Raw genomic sequence first — 21872 nt, 5'->3', positions numbered from 1 at the left:
TTCGTAAGGGTTAACATGGCTATCTCAAGACTGGTAAGAAAACGAATTCAGTAAATACTGTACTTGTTGATGATACAGGAAAGCACATGAGACTAGAATATGAACACAACATGATAAATTGCATATTCTGGCTGCATCTGCTTGCCAACATGTAGCTATAGAATGCATACATGTGCATATATTAGGCTTATAACATAAAAGTTGATAGAATGTTTGTGTTCTGATGAAGGAATTAACGTATCTACATTTTGTATGGCCTGGGGTCATCATAGTAGCCTTTTTCATAGGATACTTTTAATCATTGGTTATGAAAATTGCATTGATCCAGATGAACAGACAGTTACACCCCTAACCTTAGGTGTCTCGTCTCAGCTCAAAACTTCACTGTTAGCCTTTCCTGCTCAGCTTCCAGATCATAGTCAGGTTTTGCATTGTCTCAGTGGAACATATTCTTACATGTGTAAATGTAATACTGAGTTGTTAAATTTTTTTTTGTGTGTGATTTCAGGTCAAGTGGAAAGCAGAATGATCATGGCAAACAAGGTATGGGAAGAAGTAATTTAAAATATTGTAATGGCCGAGTCTTCTGATTCCATATGATTGCACTAAAAGTGGCAGAAAATTTAATTTGTTTTATACTATATTTTCCCATGTGAATATTCATTTGATCCTTGTGAGGCCACTGTAGCTGCACAAGGTTTGTTTTTACTACAGTAAAACCACGATTGTGTTAGATTCCACCCATCTATTTGTTTTTTTTTTTGTTTGTTTTTTGTAGCATAACTAGGCTTTGTCATTTAGAAACATGACTTTTCCTATCACTTAATGACACATATCTCTACTTTTCATTCCAGCCAGAGGATCTGACGGTTGCTGCTTGCATCTCAGCCTACCTGATGGAAAATTCTTGCTGGATGAATGACCTTCACCTTCAACTCAACCTTGCCAAGACAGAACTGCTTATGGTTTCACTTTCAGCCAAACCATCCTTGCTGTGTGATCCTGCTGATTTGCCTTCTACAACATCAGAAAGATCCGGCCCTTCCTATCGGAGCCACACAACTCCTTGTCTAAGCTCTTGTTCTATCCAGACTGGACTATTGTAATGCTCTCCTGGCAGGCCTTCCAGCATCAGTCAAACCTCTGCAACTGATCCAGATGCTGCAGCAAGACCTAAACTCACTGCTTCAGATCTATGTGTCTCCAGAAGCTTGTGTTCGGCAAGTGAACGGCGCCTTGTGGTGCCATCATCCCAAAGAGACACAAAATCACTTTCACTGACCTTTCCCTGGACTGTTCCCTGCTGGTGGAATGACCGGCGCAACTCAACACATTTTCAAGAAACTGTTAAAGATCCATCTTTTCATAAACACTTGACCCAATAATACTAAATCTTTGTTTTAATAAAAAAAATAATAATAATTGTGCACTGCGCTACACTAACTGGGACTTGTCACTGCACTTGTTGCTTCTATTGTTCTCTTAATTTTAAGTCACTTTGGATAAAATGTAATTGTAAATGTTTAAAATAAGTTATATTAGAGTATAAAGGTATACAGCAATTGTCTTTTAATGTGGATATTTTTACATGTTCTAAATTATATACTAAGCTTGTATTTCCTATCATTCACATATCTTGATGTTTTGTTTAATGAGTAATACTGTAAATGTGCAGGTATTCCGTACTTGTATTTAACAGAAATTGACTGTACATTTGCTATTATTAAGTACTTAATTAGAGATTGGTCAAAGTTGTGAAACTGGATCTGCAAAAATTGAAAATATACAAACTTTGTATTTGAATTTATGTACTTATTGCATTTTTATACATAACTTCTTAGTTATTTTACACAGAAAAACTATATATTAAAAGATAATTACTGTAGATAGACAGAGCATTATTATAAAATAACTTTATGTATGCCTAGGTAGCATAGGTTACTATGATAACCTAACTGACAAAAATGCCGAAAATAAGGCAAAAGGACAATCCAGTGGTGATTTAAGTGGAATCGTAACACATCCGGCACAGCTCCGGTAGGCGGAATCGTTTCTCGCACCCGTTACGCATCTGTAACGGGATGATCAGGCGGTGCTGGATCGGCGCTGTCACATATCCGCAACAACCCCTAAAAACAGACCAGAAACGGCTTTGGCCCGATGTGCGTTTGGACTCAGGAACGAGTCCGTGAGGCGGATGCGGAACAGACCCGGCTCTGTCGTTTTGCGGTTGCGGCCCTTATCCGTTACAGCGTCCAGTGGCTATCTGGGCGTGAATCATCTTACCCAAACATTGGAGTGTCCGTGCCACTAGCGGCGCTATGGAGCTATTCTTGTGCCAATAAAAATGAACGTAGCTTTTCAAGAAACTAATGAAAATATAAATTGAAACTAAATAAATTATATCTAAAACTGAAAAAGAATAAATCGCAGGCAAATTTTTTGACTTCGTTTTTAATACACTGCATGTTTTGCTAACTATTTCTCATATTTCAATCGCTGATCTGAACTTACAAATGCGCTTCCAGAGTTTTCATTTACGCTTCTGAAGTTTTCGTTTACGCTCCCTGAGTTTTCGTTCGCCGTTCTGACACATTTCTCTCGTGGGGGCGGGGCTAGTAGCAGTGTGTTCTCATTGGTTACTGAGCTTTTGATTGATAGCTTCGTGACCTGGAAGTGAAGACGTCAGTGGTGTGTTTATGTGTGGATGTGAGCGTCTGTAATCGCAGCTTTCTATTTCATTTTACTGATATTAAGTTTATATCTGTATTTATTTCCTGCTACACTATATTGTTGAGATGATCTCTTATAGAAGGAATAGTACAGACGAATGATATTTATCATTAGGTATCGTCGCTATATCAGGAGGATACTGGATAGCGTTAGCCTACTCGTGGTAAGTCTGATTTTTGTTTTGTTTTTAATACTATACTAATACTATTTATAATACAGTACTGGCTTTTTTCAGGTGGAGAGGCATTTTAGAGCTCAGTGAGAGCCCATAACATTATACAGCTGAGCTGTGTTGTCTTGATTTAACTGTTAGCCCAATCATTACATGACTTGTTTATCTACATTCGGTTACAGTCTTCGATTAGATCATATTTCCCCACAGCCACCCCAAACAACATTGAGCTAGAGTACTGTACAGTAGCCTATCTGTACTGTATCAGTCAATGACTGATGCCATAGGACCAGAGCGCTGTCAATCACTGCCTGATTCAACTTTGGCAATGTAAAGCCTTTTTTACCATGCCAATAAAGCTATTTAAACCTGAATTTCTCAATTGCTGATTAATTTGCGATGCAGTTTTTGAAAGAGGAGAGACACGACTTGACCACAGACCACGTCTCTGTTCGTAATATGTAAACACTCAATTATTTTGAAGTATCGCCCTGGTTGCAATATTTATTCTGATTACTTTTGTGTGATAAAGATGACTGATAAAGCTATTATATGTATCTAGTATGAGTAACAAATTGCTTTTTCTGTGTCCATATTTGACTAATAATAATGAAAAAATGTGCTCTTCAAATGAACATTTCTTTGACAAATGTTAAATCTTTAATAGTCTTTAATAATAAATATATGTCCAAATTAAAACTTAATACATGCAAGTAATTATGACTGAAAACATCCAGCAACTAGGGAATACACATCCATATGTTTATATATAGGGCAATACAGCCATCTACTGGTTACACAACAGTATTACAGATGATAAATGCTGCTTGACTCCAAGGTAAATATTTAGTACTGTAAAATCCCTTAAATATAAATATAATAAATATTTTAAGTCTGCAACTTGTTACTGTATGGGGAGTTCAAAGCAGTTTGTATTGTTAGATTATAATACATTTCCTCTCTCATTTTCCAGGGAGTGGAGCAACTTTTCCATAAACAAAATTCTGATGCTGACCCAGAGGATGGAGTGATAGTAACAGAGATCCACTGTCCCTTTCAGACAATAATCTTACTTTGTTCATACACATCACCTTTGAATGACTGGGATCTTGATCTTCAGACACCTGATTTATTTTAATATAAACTAGCAAATATTTCAATTTCCTCTAGATTAAAACAAACATAGTTCACAAGTACACAAGAGGTTTCACTTTATTCTTATTAATCTATGCTGATCTTGGATTAGCATACCAATAGCATATGAATGTTGAGGGGATAGTTCACCCAAAAATACAATTCTCTCTTATTTTACTCACCTTCATGCTGTCCCAGATGCATTTTACTTTCTTTCTACAGATAAACACGAATTAAGATTGTAAGGAAAGTAATCCATCTCTGCGAGTCCTAAAGACGCTTTAAAAACCACACACAGTGAGCGTGACGGTAATCCATGCGACCTCAGTGGATGATCAATGCCTTCTGAAGTCAAACAATAGGCTAGATAAAATAAATACTAATAATGTAAACTGTTTTAACTATTAAAAATCTTACGTACATGGGTTACAATCCACTTGTATTATGGACTCACGGAGATGGATTATTTCCTTAAAAATCTTTGTCTATGTTTATGTCAAGAAGAAAGTCATATACATCTGGGATGGCATGAAGGAGAGTAAATGATGAGAGAATCCTCATGTTTTGGCTGGACTATCCTTGTACTGCTTGTGTCCAGTCACTGCTTTGCTATTGTACTGCAACAGGAACTGCTCAAAGAATCATTGCAACATTTAAAATGTATATGAATTTTTAAAATGTATTCTGTATTTGTAATTGTGCATTTTGTATAGTAATGTATATGATGAGAATACTGTGCATCACATGTATATTATGCAGTTAATGTTTTGTGGATTCTGGTCTTTCCTGTCACAACACATCCAAGACCTTCACTCTGATACTTGTGTATATATGCTTTAGTGACAATAAAGAATGTAATTTATTTGAATTCATATTTTCAATTACATTCATTTAACTGGTTGTATAAGTCACGATTGAAACGGTTGATGATTGTTAAAATATATTTACAATTTTAAATGTTAGAAGATAGTGTTAATTAAATGAAATAACTAAATACAATTATCAATTTAAAAAAAATGGCAACAAGAACATTCTTTGTGTGACATATGTAATGAAATGCCGTTTGAGGTCTGTATCTGACAGCAGGCCACGACTGCAATTTTTATTTTGTTTAAATTCCTCTTATTTAAGTGATCATTAATTTTGATGGTGTAAACGTATATCATGCTAACAGTGAGTAGTGTGATGGCCATGGTTGCCAACCTTGATTACCTGGTTGAAGTTTGACTTTCTTGACGGCTGAATACATCACACACGTTTGCTAGTATTCTCTTTAAATTGTAACAGCTGAACCTAATCAGAGCCTAACATGCAAAAGAATCATCAGGAATAAACAAATATTCTCCGAAAACATTGGACACTACAATATTTTAAGTATTATATACAGTACTTTAATGTGCAATTACACCTGAATAGACTGAATAGATCTCTTGTGCTCCTAAAAGCTTCTGCCAACTAAGTAGTAGCAGCATGTAAATACAGATCAAATTAAAAAACAAACATAACTTAATATCAGTAAAATGAAATAGAAAGCTGCGATTACAGACGCTCACATCCACACATAAACACACCACTGACGTCTTCACTTCCAGGTCACGAAGCTATCGATCAAAAGCTCAGTAACCAATGAGAACACACTGCTACTAGCCCCGCCCCCATGAGAGAAATGTGTCAGAACGGCGAACGAAAACTCTGGGAGCGTAAACGAAAACTTCAGAAGCGTAAATGAAAACTCTGGAAGCGCATTTGTAAGTTCAGATCAGCGATTGAAATATGAGAAATAGTTAGCAAAACATGCAGTGTATTAAAAACGAAATCAAAAAATTTGCCTGCGATTTATACTTTTTCAGTTCTAGAGATAATTTATTTAGTTTCAATATATATTTTCATTAGTTTCTTGAAAAGCTACGTTCATTTTTATTGGCACAAGAATAGCTCCATACGGCGCCAGGATTTATTCGTGCGGTTCACTTTTCATAATCAAGATGAAAAAATAACATTATGATATTTTAACAAATATTAAACTAAATGAGCTTATTTAATGGCTACAACACATATAGTAGGCACACAGACTTTGTACAAATTGCTGCACATTCATTTTATTCTGAATTTTGCACGCTAAGTTGAAAGGCATTTGTTTGTGCATGCATAGTAAAACATATCTGCAACCAGGGCCGGCGAGTGCACTTCTGCCGCTCTAGGCGAAAAACAATTGTGGGCTGGGCAGTAGGGCTGGTCCGAATACCATTTTTTGAACATCGAATATTCAAAGCTTCGGAGAGAGGGTGCTGAACATATTCTTCTCTCTAATAAAGGCAGGAATTTTTATGTGTCTGTCTGTCTGTTTGCATTTTGATTATTTCAAGAACCGTTCATCCAATCGACTTCACAAGGGAGTGCAGTGTTGCATTTGGTGCAAATTGCAACATATATCAAGTTCACTGATAATTATGCGTTATTAATTATTATCTTAATGAATAATGTAACAAGGACGAAGCATGTAAACTGCGTTGTTTGTTTAGAATGGAATGGATCGCAAATAGATCCGAATGAAGAAACGTATAAAACCATAGTAGAAAATGGGTGGGCCCGGACCTAAAATGGTAGCGCCGCGGCTGGTCCGTGCTCAACTAAGGCAGAGGCGGCATCTATGCCGGTGAACCGAACAATGATTCAGTTCGACTCCCAAGGCAAGACGATGCTCACCTGACTGGCCAATAGGAACGTGGCCCCGCCCATGACACAATTTTCACAGTGAAAGCAGAATCCTGACACAAGAGCAAGAAATTGCATCGAGAGCAAAGAAAAGCATTTTGAGAGAAACACTTTTTTTTTTTTTGAGAAAATGTTTTCACACTGATAGCAAAAAATATATATTTGAGAGTTTTTTTCAAAGTATTTTGAGAGAGATTTTTTTTTCTCAGAAATAATTTTAAAAAATTCAAATTTATATTTTTTTGTTCTATGAGAAAATACTTTCTCTCAAAACTTTTTTTAGTCTCAAATATTATTATTTTTTGCTATTGGTATGAAAACTTTTTTTCTCAAATATTTTTTTTTTCTCTCATGAAATGCTTTTTTGCTATCAGTGTGATAACTTTTTCTCTCAAACTTTTTTCTCTCTCTCAGATCATTTATTTTCTTGCATGTAATAAAGACACAATTCTCTCTCCATAGTTTTTTAGTATCGGGTTGTATTTGATCTTCTAAAACCCGTCAGATCGTCTGTTCTATGTTTTGATTAGATTTCACGTGACACGCAACCGTTCATGAACGACTCATCACTATTCGCGCGCGCGCGCGCGCGTGTGTGTGTGTGTGTGTGAGGGAAACAGAGGAGATAATTTCATTACATTCGGGATGTTATCCTTAGGCATGTGGCCTGACAGTAGCTTCTGATGGAAGCGAGGATCACCTTATCCATTGTTTCAAAGAGGGCCGTGCGCATCTGGGCGGGAGCTGTTAGTGCAAGCAAGGCAGGCAGAGTTAGCGGAGGTTGGAGAGGGAGAAGTGGAGGAGAGCGACGTGGAGGAGGAATTCGCCAATGAACTTGTAATTGAGGATCGCGAGGATGATGATAGTGATGAATAGAGTAATTTTCTATCACATGATTGCAGTTGTTTTACAGGGTAGCCTTCATTCTTTCTTGTTGATGTGTTTCAGGCAACAAGTTCATATGCTCGATGGATTTTAGTGGTAACTTGTGTTCTGCCCATTGCTGTCACATCGTTTAGTTTTTTTATGTTTTTTTTATTTTTTTATTATTTTTTTATGCTGCCAATAGCCAAAGACATTTCTTACATTAAATGTTTTTGTTAAACACATTCGAATTAATTATAAATAAAACATAATATAATGTGGTAACCTCCTACTGTCATGCTTGAACATCTCAACACTAAATTAAAGGCCTGTCTCTTATAGACGCCTGTCTCAAATACAAGCCGGTGCAGTTCGGCGATTTGGGTAAATAGAAGCCCGGGCTATTATTTGAAGTTTTATGGTATGCACCATTTATTTTTTATCAGAAAAATGTGTGTAATTATTTTTTTCCTCAAATCCTCAGTGGGTTGGGAAGGCTGTCAATACATGCATTCCAAATACATGTGCTGACAATCCACTGAAAAAAATAACTCTTAAAACACATTTCTACATGATTTTGCATCAATTTAATGCAAAAAATAAATAAATAGTTTTCTCACTTTTTTTCCAATATTTCCATCTTTACTTCATTGGCAATCAATCAACTATTCCCCCAAGTTATGACATCAGTCGATATGTCATTCTTTTCACCAAACAGTATACTCATTCCACAGAAAAAAATCATCATCATCCAACCAAAATCAATGGATATGTTAGGATTTCACTACTAGTTGATCAACAGGCTCAGAACCTCAATAGAATTTTAGGCTACTCTCAAAATTCCGAAAGACATGCTGGATATTTAACATCATGGCACACTTATGCATACACACATTATCTTAGTAATTTGAATGAGTTTGTTTGGAACAACCAACCAACGGTAACTAACAGACTTCGAAGCTGCTCATCATTGTCTGTGGTAAGTGACAGTGAATTTAGTGAATACCGTCTGCCCCAGTGTTTTGGGAAAAGAATAGTAATATGGATATTGTAATGGTAATTAACTGAAAGGACCACACCAGTTCTCTTACGGGAGGTCTCTCGTATTGCATAAGTATCTTACGCTAGGGGAAAACCTCTTTTCCACGAGATATTGAAGCCAAAAAATTATCCTTATAATTTTGTATTATTGCAAAATGCGTTGCAGCAGCACGCGGCCATGGGCAAGACAGCTTGCGCGCCCATTGGCTGCTCTGCGGCAACTGCATCAGCCTACCGAGCGAGGCCTGAGGTGACGTTAGGCCAATGAGGGCGCTTCGCGCCCTCCGCGTCACGTCCCGCCGAAACGGGCGTGGCTTAGCCCTATAAAGGAAGGCTCGGGACAGCTGATCCCTGATTTTTCATCTCTTCAGCGAAGCTCACGCATCGTTGGATCCCGAGAGAAGCCGCGCCGTCTGAAGAAGCCTTTCAGCGGGACGAGCCATCATCTGAAGCTGCTGGCCACGCCGCCTTCTACTGCCGCTCCCGCTGCGCTATCCGGCGCCCATATCCTTTTCTCTGCTACTGTGTTTTGTGTATGTATGTGTGCTCGCCGCCGCGACACACACTCTCATTGCACTAAAAGAGATCACGCAGCTCTCGCGCTCACTGACGGCGACTGCCCTCACTGCGAGCCAATTGCCTATGGTGACTCTGAGGACTCACCTGGCATCCTTCTCCGAGGCTGCTCCTCCTGGAAGCGGACGGTCGGGGTTAGTTTTTCTTTACGTTACAAGAAAAGCTACCCTGCCCCTGCGCACGTCACTCACCGGCGAAAGGAGAAAAGAGTGTTCTTTAGTCCCGCCTCGGCCGGACTGCCCTTTTTTCTCTCACATTTCTCAGTTCCCTGATCAGGCAACTGGAAATATCATATTGCAGCAAGCAAGTCTGTTATAAACACGAACGCCTGCCAGCAAACGCCGAAGAATACATGTTGACGCTCTCTTATATGCTCAGCGCATCCGAAAGCCTGTGTGTTTCCCCCTGTGGCTCAGTGGCGGAATCATAGGTTTTTCGCACGGGAGACCGGGGTTCGAATCCCGGTCTAGCGGCATATATTTATGCCACCAATGCTTCGCTCTGTCAGTTCCCTGAAGGCGACTGCAGATGTGCATTTTGCAGCCAGCGAGCGCGTAGTAAAACCCGCTCACCTGCACCCAAACACCTACTTCGAGCCGAAATATCAAAACTGTTGAGCAAAGGGGCTATAGAGCCTTTATCTCAAGCTCAAAGCGGAGGGGGGCTGTACAGCAGATACCTCCTGGTACCGAAAAAAGACGGGGGTCTCAGACCCATACTGGATCTAAGACAGCTGAACAAAGCATTGGCGAAACGCAGTTTCAAAATGCTCACGACCAGAAAAATCCTTGCGCAGATTCGCCGAGGAGACTGGTTTATGTCGATAGATCTGAAGGACGCGTATTTTCAAATACAGATAGCGTCACGTCATAGGCGATACTTGAGATTCGCCTTCGAGGGCCAGGCCTATCAGTACACAGTCCTACCGTTCGGTTTGTCCCTAGCACCCCGTACATTTACGAGGTGCATGGACGCAGCGCTCGCACCTCTCAGACTCCGAGGTATGCGAGTGCTGAACTATTTGGACGACTGGCTGATTCTAGCTCAATCACGATCAGAGCTTGTGGAGCACAGGACCATTTTACTCGATCACCTCGAGAATCTAGGTCTCAGAGTCAATTGGGCGAAGAGCTCTCTGAACCCCAGTCAGACGATATCGTTTTCTGGGCACAGTTCTGGACTCGCAGTCTATGATAGCGCGGCTGTCATCACAGCGCATGCTAGACATTCGGCGCGCAGCGAGCTCTTTCCGCTGCGGCGCGACCGTCCCGCTCAGGAAATTTCAAAGGATGCTCGGTCTTATGGCCTCAGCATCATCAGTTCTTCAGCTGGGCTTGCTCCGCATGCGCCCTCTGCAGTTCTGGTTGAAAGCGCGGGTACCGCGCAGAGCGTGGGCATCCGGTCAGCTTTGTCTCAAGGTCGATCAGGTTTGCTTTTCAGCTCTGAAACCTTGGAAAGCAAACGACTGGTACCAATCAGGTGTAAGCCTGGGGACTTCCTCGAGGGTGAATGTGGTGTCGACAGATGCCTCCACCTCGGGATGGGGAGCGCTGCTCGAGGGCAGACCGTTCTTCGGCCAGTGGTCAGATCGGGAGAAGCTTCAACATATCAACTGCCTGGAAATGTTGGCAGTGGACAACGCGCTGACGCGTTTTTGTCCTCAGATAAAGGGCCACCACGTCTTAGTCCGCTCGGACAGCATGTCAGTGGTGTCCTACATAAATCGCCAAGGCGGTCTCAGATCCCGAAATTTATACAGACTTGCGAAACGCCTTCTGGTATGGGCTCAGCGCAACCTGCGCTCCCTGAGAGCAGTGCACGTGCCTGGGCTTCAGAAATTGGGGCCAGACAGACTGTCCAGGAACAACATTCCGGCGAGCGAATGGTCTCTACACCCGCAAACAGTCCAACTGTTGTGGGAGAGATTCGGCAGAACGGAAGTAGACCTGTTCGCGTCTCACGAAAACGCTCACTGCCCTGTGTTCTTTTCCAAGAGCAAGAGCGTGCTGTCCCAAACGTGGCCGCACTGCCCGCTCTATGCTTTTCCCCCCGTCTCTCTCCTGCCTCAGGTGATAGAACGGGTCTGGGAAGTAAAATGCTCAGTGCTGCTTGTAGCACCGCTCTGGAAGAACCAACCGTGGTTCCCAGTTCTGATGCAGTTAGCAGACACTGCCCCATGGCCAGTGCCCTTGAGGAGGGACCTCCTCTCTCAGGCCAGGGGTTCGATTTAGCATCCTCACCCGGAGCTGTGGTCCCTTCATGTATGGGCGCTCAACGGGTACCCGCTGACCTCTCAGAGGGAGTGCTAAATACTATCACTCAGGCTAAAGCTCCGTCTACCAGACAGCTCTATGCCTCGAAGTGGTCGGTATTCTCCGGCTGGTGCACAGCTCGGGGCTTTTCACCCTTCGACTGTGGGGTGACGGAGGTTCTCTCCTTCCTACAAGAGCTGCTGGATAAGGGCAGAGCCCCCTCCACGCTCAAAGTCTATGTGGCGGCTATTGCAGCGTTTTCTAAATCAACGCTCGGTCAGTCAATAGGAAGGAACGATTTAGTCATCCGCTTCCTCAGGGGAGCTAGGAGGCTGAATCCTCCCAGACCTCCTTCAGTCCCTATGTGGGACCTCTCTACGGTTTTGGAGGCCATGAAAGGTGACCCTTTCGAGCCTATCCAAACGAATAGCCTCAAACACTTGTCTTTCAAAACAGTGTTTTTGTTGGCTCTCGCTTCAGTGAAGCGCATAGGTGACCTGTACGCGCTCTCGGTGAGCGCGGCATGCTTAGAGTTTGGGCCAAGCGACTCACGAGTCATACTCAAACCTAGGCATGGTTACGTTCCAAAATCCCTCAACACGCCGTTTCGGGCTCAGGTCTTTTCCCTGTCCGCCCTGCCGGTGTCGGGCGAGGAAGGGGACGCAAGCTTTCTTTGTCCAGTAAGGGCGCTAAGAGTTTATGTGTCTCGCTCGTCTGTTTTCAGACAGACTGAGCAGCTGTTTGTCTCGTTCAGTGGACGTTCCAAGGGACTGGCTGTTTCGAAACAGAGCCTATCCAGATGGATAGTTGACGCCTTAGCGCTGGCGTACACTGCCAAGGGCTTACAGTGCCCGTTGGGTGTCAGAGCGCACTCCACGAGAGGCGTGGCCTCTTTGTGGGCTTGGTCTAGCGGGATTTCCTTGCAAGACATATGTAGGGCGGCAGGCTGGGCCTCGCCGTCTACATTTATAAGGTTCTATAACCTAGAGGTTCCCGCCTTGCAGGCTAAGCTGCTGTCGGTATAGACGAATCAGTGCTTCTTACTAGGACGCTGAGGTCGTAAGCGCTGCGCGCCGCCGACTGTTTATGCTATGGGCTGTATTGCGTAAGACCCGCATTTTATGCACCAGTTCAGGTCAGTTCCGCCCTGTCTGTGTATGATTATGTTAACATTGCATCTATGACGCTGCTTCATATGGATGGAGTGATTCCGCTCCTCTTTCCAGGACTCTCTGTGAGTGCCCCTGGTGATTGTGCACTGTAATTCCTGGGCTTCGCCTTCAGGTTTATTGGTGTTTGATCCCGGCACGCACAGCGTTTTGCATTGGGTCCTCTAGCGTAAGATACTTACGCAGTACGAGAGACCTCTCGTAAGAGAACGTACTCGGTTACTAACGTAACCTCGGTTCTCTCTAGAAGAGGGAACGAGTACTGCGTATCTTGCCGTGCATGCAACACACTCTGGTTCGCTTCGGCGATGAAAAACCAGGGATCAGCTGTCCCGAGCCTTCCTTTATAGGGCTAAGCCACGCCCGTTTCGGAGGGACGTGACGCGGAGGGCGCGAAGCGCCCTCACTGGCCTGACGTCACCTCAGGCCTCGCTCGGTAGGCTGATGCAGTTGCCGCAGAGCAGCCAATGGGCGCGCGAGCTGTCTCGCCCATGGCCGCGTTTTGCAATAATACAAACTTATAAGGATAATTTTTTGGCTTCAATATCTCGTGGAAAAGAGGTTTTCCCCTAGCGTAAGATACTTACGCAGTACTCGTTCCCTCTTCTAGAGAGAACCGAGGTTACGTTAGTAACCAAGTACGTTTTCAAACAAGTATATTTCTGATGATTCCTTATCCCAAACGTATCCCTATAGCAGCAGCATTCATTCTCTACTAGTTTACTTAGCTAGCTTTAGCCGTTTTAGCTCATTTCTGTGGTTCCTTTAAACGGCCATAACTCCTCACAGGAATGGGGTAGAGAATTACTCTCTCTTTTTTTTTTTTTTATGCTCAGAACAGTGTTAATTTCATTGACTCTATAATTTTCGTCATTATTTTGTCATATACATTGATGAAAGTGTCAAAAGATTTTCTTCATAGTTGTCATCATTTAAAGCTAGTTTTTATTTAGTTATTGTCTCGTTTTCGTCTGTGATTTTTTTTTTATGTCACTGCAGTTAAATCTGTGTCTGCATTGCATGTTCAAACATTCTCAATGATTCATATTAACAGGTTAATTATTAATAGATGTTTTCTCTGGGAGTATATAATGGGTTTGGAAATTTTAGAGAAATTCTAAATGAATGCATTACAATTTAACTAAACCTATTCGATTTTAGATTTAGTCGACTAAAATCTTATTGTATTTCGTCGACTAAAACTAAAACAATTCAGATGACTAAAATATGACTAAAACTAAAATGGCATTTTAGTCAAAAGTCAAAAAAACCTGGTGCGTGTTTAAGGTGTTGGTGCAAAAGAACACAAGAACAAAGGGAGTTTAAATTGAAGAAAAGTAATACATTTATTCACAATATGATAACTCAAAGAGAGAGAAACTAATAAAAATACTGAACACAGGGAGAAGGAACCTGAGCGGGGCTAAATCAAAGAAATAAATAAAACAAAACCCATATAACTATCTCCCCTTCCCAATAAGCTACTAATTCAAAAAGAATAAAACATCTTCGGCGTTCAACACACCCTACCTAAACTATACTACTTAAAAAACACTCATAACATACAATGGTGGCACCCAATGTGTTAACAACGTGTTTTCCTAGAGATGTTGCAAAAAATGGAAGTCACGTGACATGCTTCCCTGGTCGGCTATAAACTAATATAAAGAAAACATAAAGACTTTTTTACAGGTTTCGAAAACAACAAATCACTGAAAGAAAACAAACTGTTAATTAAACCAATTGAAAATTTTAAACAAAGAATCAGAAATCAAAAACAAAACACGCCAACAACCCAGCGTGGCAAAACAAAACGAGTCAACTCCCTCCTTCTCTCTCTGCCCCGGTTCCGGTCTGCGTCACTTTTATAACAGGGACGCCCGTTCAGGTGTAACTGTCGAAATGATGATTGACAGCCAACAGCACCGCCCTAAGAGGTGATAGCGGAGAAAGTGAAAGTAAAAAAACAACAACAACAGAGCACCATATCCTCTGAGCACGTAACAGAGAGGTATGTGTCCTATATGTCCATTTTGCTTCGACCGGAAGTTGAGAAAGTGCTAAAATTTCAACTGGACTTGCTAGGTAAAGAAATAGATATAAGAATAAATGCTGCAACAGGGATACATTTGGAGCGAGGAATCATTAGAAATACACTTATATGAAGGCTGGTGTGGTCCTTGAAGTATTTTTCATGTCAGACAGATAGTAGGCTAGTAAGGATAACTAAAGGCTGCAGTAAATGTTAGCTGCCGTTAGCAATTAGCTACATGGCCAGTTGTTACGTTCAGGTTTAGAAAAATTGTAGCTAGTTAGCTTGGCATGAATGGCCACACAAAAACGATATGTAGCTATATTGGACATCAGACTGTACACAATACTGAACAATACAAATGTTCTGTAAGATGTAAACATACTATATATTATGCATAGTTTGTTTTAGTATAGTACTGTACAGTATATAGAGTGAGTTTGTCAAAAGCTAGTTAGCTAGTAGTGTCAAACATCTATATTTCTTTCACCTGAATGCACAATATTTCCCATTTACAGATTTGGTTCTGATCTTATTGGGTTTGCTGTGGAGGAAAAGAGAAGGCAGCAGACGACTGGAAAGGACAGTAAAGAGGAGTGGAGTAGAGAAGAGTGAAGAGGACAGGGGTGGACTGAACAAGAGAGAAGAATAGAGGAGGAAAAAAGAGGAGTGAATTGACCAGGAAAGTGAAGTGGAGTGGAGAGGAGAGGAGTTGATTGAATCGGAGAGAAGAAGAGGGAAGAGGAGAATAGTGGAGAGGAGTAGAAGAGGAGAAGAGTGGAGAGAAGCGGAGTGGATTGGAGTGGAGACTAGAGAGTGAAAAGTACAGGAGTGGATTGAACAAGAGAGAAGAGTGGAGAGGAGTGGATGGAATAGGAGTGGAGAGGGGAGAAGAGTGAAGAGGAGGGACTAGGAGAGGAGTGATGTGAATTGGAGAAGAATAAAGGATGGAGCTTGAGTTCTCAACCAAGCAGCTGGAGAGAAAGCTGCTCAGTACCAACTATACTGCTTGCATAATATGTCAAAAAACAACAGTGACGCTGGTCCTCTTCAGAAACTGACAAGTCACGGCTACCCTTCCCTCCTATATGCAACCGAAAGGATGATGTTTCATACAGACTTGACAATCAGCTGAAAGCTCAATGTGACTTTCTGGGGAGGAATCCTTTGTGGCACACACATGTCGTGCAAAGTACACAAATCGTAAAACTGTTGACCAGAAGAGGAAAAAACGTTGAAAAGTCAGAAGGCACTTAATTTGAAGGAGAACTTAATCCTGAGCCAGACAGCAGCGGGCCTACTAAAAAAACACGGATATCAATGCCGCAGCCTATCAAACACAAGGAAGAGTGCTTCATTTGTGGAAGAGCATGCATGACCAGGGGGAATAGATCCCTCATTTTGATCGCCACTTATGACAGACAGAATGCAGTATGGGAAAAGCAAACAAACTTGAAGATGAAGAGATACTACACAAGATTCATGGTCCTGATGGTAAAAGGTGTACTGATATGATTGCTGAGGACTTCCGATACCACAAGGAATGCATGATCAACACAGAAAGGATGTTCCAGCCTGATTGAACATCAGGTTGGGGTGTTATGAAAGATCATAATTGCTGTTCCCTTCTGAAGTTTTATTACCAGTTACAGAATTAAACTGAATAAAATACCAATTAATTGCAAAATGTCTGTATAAAGTGTTTTGAATTATCACTATCCATCCCTTATTTTGTTAGATTTTTTATATTATCAAATACTGAGTAACAAAAATGCATTGTGTTCCCTTCTAACCAAATGTCATTGTTTGATTGTAATCATAATGCAAAACCTGATACTTATCCAATATCTAAAATATCTAATCCTTGACAAAAATTTGTATATATATATATATATATATATATATATAAAATGTAAAAAATTAAAAAATGCAGAAATCATGTCTAAAAAAAAATAATGGGAATCAAAAAGCTTCTCTATCTATTTACAGTGGTGGTCAAAATTGATGGCACCCCTGAAAAATATGAAAAAAAATGGCTGTAAAAAAAAATCTGTATTGTTTATCCTTTTGATCTTTCCTTTAAACAATGCGCAAAAATCTAACCTTTCATTGAAGTAAAAGAATTGAAATTGGGGAGTAAATCACATTATGAAATAAATGTTTTTCTCCAAAACACGCTGGCCATAATTGTTGGCACCCCTAGAATTTTTTATGAGAAAAATATCTCTGAAGTATATTCCCATTAATATTTACCTTTATTTAGCACACCAGGGTGACTAGGAACATGAAATTGTCCGGCTATGACTTCTTGTTTCACAGTTTAAATATGGGGAAGTACAAAGGCCAAATTCCCTTAAAGGGGTTGTGAAACACTCAGTTTCAGTCAATCTCAGCAATTCCACGAGCGTTTCCCAAAAATTAACTTAACATGAACGCGCGAGAACACACTCTACGTGCTACTTAAGAGTCGCTGTCCATTCGTGAAGCTGAAACATAACCTTATATGGAATCGTATTCTGAACGTTTAACCTAATAATTGTCATCTGTTGTGGATTAGCAATCAAGACAAGTATATATAAAGCACCTACTGGCGGAGGCACTGACAAAATGGCTGAAAAAAAAAAAAAAAAAACACATGAAAAGATACCTTTCAAAAAGATGAAATTAATGTCCTTTTAGAGGAGATAGAGCGAAACAAAGATGTAATTTTTAACAGATTTAAAGGATTTCTTTTATTTATTTTTTTGTTCATTCATTTAATTTTGATTAAAATTATTAGATTAAATTATTTCTATTTTTTTGTTTTGTTTTCTGACCTTTTTAATTATTTATTTTATACATTAATTTAACCAACAACAAAAAGAGTAATAAAGTGTACAATAAAGTACAATCAAAACCTTATATTATAATCACATACATTTTAATAAATTTAAAGGTGTAATCTGCCGGTTGTCCTGCAGGTGTCCTCATAAAAGTCTTCTTACGATGCACTTGGGGATGTACGATTACTCCAGAGCACTCGTAGATCTACAAAGATTTTCAAGTGCTACTTAAGCTACGATGCTTTTGGGAAACAGACCGTAATATTAAGATCAGTCGTACGATCATTTTTACGATCAACTTAGGCTTACGATGCTTTTGGGAAACGCAGCCCTGGGCCTTTGTTTATAAAACAATCATCGTCGAAATGCAGGGAACTGGGAATAAATAAAGTCCTGTGACTGCAGCGAGCAGAGCGCTTAGATGAGGTACTGCTTTCGCTCTCTCGCTCTGGTCTACGGGTGCGCGCACCCTTCCGGGAGAAGTACCCTTAGGACCGTATAAGGAAATTCAAGGAGTAAAACCAAAGAATATAGTTCTGATGTGCAGCAAAAGATTGTTGAGCTTCACAAAATAGAAAGTGGCTGTAAGAAAATAGCTAAAGAATTGAAAATCCCCATTTTGACCATCAGGGCAATAATTAAGAAGTTATAATCAACTAAAGATGTTACCAATCTGCTAGAAGAGGACGTGTCTCTATATTGTCTTAATGGACGGTGAGGATGAAAGTTTGAGTGGCCAAAGACTCTCCAAGGATCACAGATGGAGAATTGCAGAGATTAGTTGAGTCTTGGGGTCAGAAAGCCTAAAAAAAAAAATATAATAATTGTATAATTATTTCATAGTACCATAGAAACCTTTCAAAATTCTAAATAATAATAAAAAAATATTAAAAAGGGCTTCGGTCACTTTTTACCGCGAAGGAGCCAAGTGTGACCCCTAAACGAAGAGGACCAGAGGGTTAAATACACGCTTAAAAATCTATGGATTTATTCACGTGAAAATTCTCATCACTAACAACATATATTAGACCTCATTAAATGACAAATTAAACCAAATGTACTATTTAAATCGATTGTTGGACATCATAATCGTAATGTTATTGTACATACATCTGATTTATGATTTAGCATTGTGTTAGCAATGTTTTTTTTATTAAACATTTTTATTTATTTACATTAGTAAGCTACAGGACATCGTCTTTCAAAACATGACCTGCGCGAAAGAGAAAAAATAAATGAATGAATGAGGCATTTATATAGCATTTTTCGTTTGTACTACTGTACACCCAAAGCGCTTTACAATCATATCAGGGGATCTCTCAGTGCGCTCACCACACATCAGCTATAGGTGGAGAGAGGAGATAGAGAGTGATAGAGCCAAATCAATGTAAGGGGATTATTAGGAGGCCATGATTGGTAAGGGCCAATGGGTGGAATGTGGCCAGGACACCGGGGTTACACCCTTACTCTTTACGAGAAATGCCATGGGATTTTTAATGACCACAGAGAGTCAGGACCTCGGTTTTACATCTCATCCGAAGGACGGGCGTCATTGAATGCGTCATTGTACCCAGCACTTCTGAAAATGCACTTCCGAATGCGTCATTGTCCCCAGCACATTTCAAACCAAAACTGACGCCCATGAACCCACCCCTTTCTGAACAGACATAAAAGAAACAGAAGCATTGTTTCTGTAAAGTCACTCAGCTCCTGACCCAGGATGAATCTGCAGGTGTCCGTCGTTCTTCTTTTCATTTCTCTCACTGGAGGTACAGAAAACAGCAAGTATTGAAATGCATTATTTGCTAATCATACTGTAGAGCGCTAACTCAATGTCTCTCTCTGTCTGTAAGGTTATTCTCTCAAGTGTTACTCCTGCACACCTGATTTGACGGGTTCCTGTGCAGCAAAAGAGGAGATATGTGCAGCTGGAGTTTCTAAATGTTCAAGCACAAGGGTGGAACAATCCATCGGTAAGTCCAGTATAATGTGAAAATCTGCTGTATAAGTGATACCGCTGGAGAGAAAGTATACATGTTAACTGCTAATCTTGGAATTTTATTGAAATTTTTTACAGGTTCCACTAAGGTGTCCATCACAACTAAAGCGTGCGCAGCTGATTGTGAACCAAGGACTGTAGGGCCAATGTCAACGAGCTGCTGCGACACTGATCTTTGCAATGCAGCAGGTATTGTCCTTTGTTTGATCATGTGCTAGCAGTTTGATTTCATCCACAGGAAATTAAACAAACAATAATTCAATATAATGGTCATCAGATTTTTTAAAACATTTTTTATTGGAGTAGATTAGGGATGTTCCCGAAGCCAAATACCTTCTATCTAAAATCTCTATGCAATAATGAGTGAAGTGAATGAACTTTAAACGAGCGCAAATCTGTCTGCGTGCATCTCTCAGAATTCTCACAAGAGTAATTTCAACTCAAAGGCTACTACATCATATACATGTTCAACGATATGATATCATATATTATTGTATGTATATTTAAATGATTTAAGCCTTGTACAAAATGATACTCGAATGAATGGAATAAGCACAGCACGATCACAAATCAAACAGCGCGTTTTTGCCGTCTCTGCGCGTCTCCGTCTCTCAGCAACCTAACCAGCTCTAGCCTATGAACTAACATTCATATACATTAATTACTACTTGATATGTCTATTTAAATGTTTTAAACTTCGTATTAATGTGATAAGCTACATGATAGATTTCTTTATCTCACTCTCTCTTGAAGCTGATCCTCGCTGTTCCCGTGCGTATTTGGAACTGTGAGGTTTTTCCCCACTGCATCTTTGCTGGCTGTGCGTCGTCTCGTTTCATTACGACTCTCAACTGTGTGGTTACAAAGTATATTACCATGGCATCGAACACACCTCGGCAAATAATAATCATGATGTGTTTTGACACTTTTGTCTGGCTATAGCATTAGAAAAAATGTAGCATAATGGTACCATCAAGGCACGTGTTTTTAAGAGACATCCCATCTTATTTCAGCAAGACAATGCCTTTACATGTTACAACAGTGTGGCTTCATAGTAAAAGAGTTCAGGTTCAGGTTGCCTGCAGTCAGACCGGTCTCCTATTGAAAATGTGTGGTGCATTATGAAGCAAAAAATACAACAACAGAGACCACAGATTGTTGAGTACTTAATGTAATTTATCAATAAGAAAGAAAATCTAACTTCAACAATTAGTGTCAGTTCCAAAACACTTACTGAGTGTTGTTAGAAGAAAAGGTGATGTATACACACTGAAGGTATTTTTACAAAAAATAAATAAAATAATAATAATAATAATAATAATAATAATAATAAAGGGATTAATAAAGGATTAGACCCACCTGAGCTAGATATTAAAGACGGGAAAGACAGTTCACTTGTATTACTTATGAATGGGAGAAACTGTCCCGCCTTCTAAGTAAAAGAGCCGATCACTGATTGGTAAAGTAATTGCGTCACTGCATCGATCTGTTAGAAGCTCCGGTTCCCATAGGAACTCATACTAAATGTAGCAGAAGCTTGTGAATTAGTCTAGTACTTTCAGAGTTTTTATTGTTTTTTAAAAAAAACTGTGAGAAATTGATCAACAATGAACATGCAGTTTTCATAACTATTATTATCAATATTATTGTAAGTATTAGTAGTGGAGTGATAATAATACTAATTTCCTTCCTGTCTTGATTAGATGGAGTGTATAAGGGAAGCTTCCTCTTGCTCGTGTCTCCTCTGCTCTTCTACTTCCTGTTTCAGTGAGTCCAGCTGAACTTCAGATTCTACAGCAAAGACCATCAAACAAACTCAATATGATACACAATCTGAATAAAGCTTGTGTGTTGCTCTGCTGTTAAGGAACTGAAAATATGTACTTTTTTAACATTAAAAATTTACTGCATTAAAACTACCACATGACTTTTATTTGCATAAAGGAAAAGCTATTATAGAATGTAATAAAGAATTGGAGAAATAAAGAAATTTTAATAAAGAATTTTTTAAAAAATGTGAGGAATGTAATAAAATATTTACTTATGTGTATTAAACATCTATCTCAGTAAGTGACCAGAAAATTGTTTTGAAAAACTGTTGGTTCAATTAGTAAGTGTCACAGATGATAGTATAAGTAAAACATGAAGACAAAGACTGCAAGAACACAAGCCCTGTGTTAGACCTGTTGCTACCGCGATTTACAAGCTTAGATGTGGGTCAAGGAAGGATCTCGAAACTCATGAGCTGAAAGGGAACAGCAACTGGATAGAGGTCTAAATCACCTATGTTGAAGGTAAGGTTTAGGTTAACATTACATTAGCCGAACAAGCTAGCCAGCTACCTCTGCCTTGCTGACTGAAAT

The 21872-nt window shown here is 40.0% G+C and overlaps 1 protein-coding gene and 1 long non-coding RNA gene across 2 annotated transcripts; both read left to right on the top strand.

The window, feature by feature from the left end:
- Nucleotides 1–2326: 2326 nt before the first annotated feature.
- LOC311086111 lies at nt 2327–4907 on the top strand. The gene is made up of 2 exons (XR_014607015.1): nt 2327–2896; nt 3879–4907. It is a non-coding gene; the product is annotated as an uncharacterized lncRNA (long non-coding RNA).
- Nucleotides 4908–19127: 14220 nt separating this feature from the next.
- Nucleotides 19128–21514, top strand: LOC311087610 (uncharacterized protein). Its single transcript, XM_084120948.1, has 4 exons — nt 19128–19279; nt 19364–19483; nt 19588–19698; nt 21213–21514. The coding sequence occupies exons 1-4, from the start codon at nt 19231–19233 to the stop codon at nt 21278–21280; spliced, it is 348 nt and encodes a 115-aa protein (XP_083977074.1). The 5' UTR covers nt 19128–19230; the 3' UTR covers nt 21281–21514.
- Nucleotides 21515–21872: the final 358 nt, after the last annotated feature.

This window comes from Abramis brama (assembly GCF_963993115.1).
Source record: "Abramis brama genome assembly, chromosome: 7".
In the NCBI taxonomy this organism is placed as follows: Eukaryota; Metazoa; Chordata; class Actinopteri; order Cypriniformes; family Leuciscidae; genus Abramis; species Abramis brama.
This window is presented reverse-complemented; position numbering and strand designations above follow the sequence as displayed.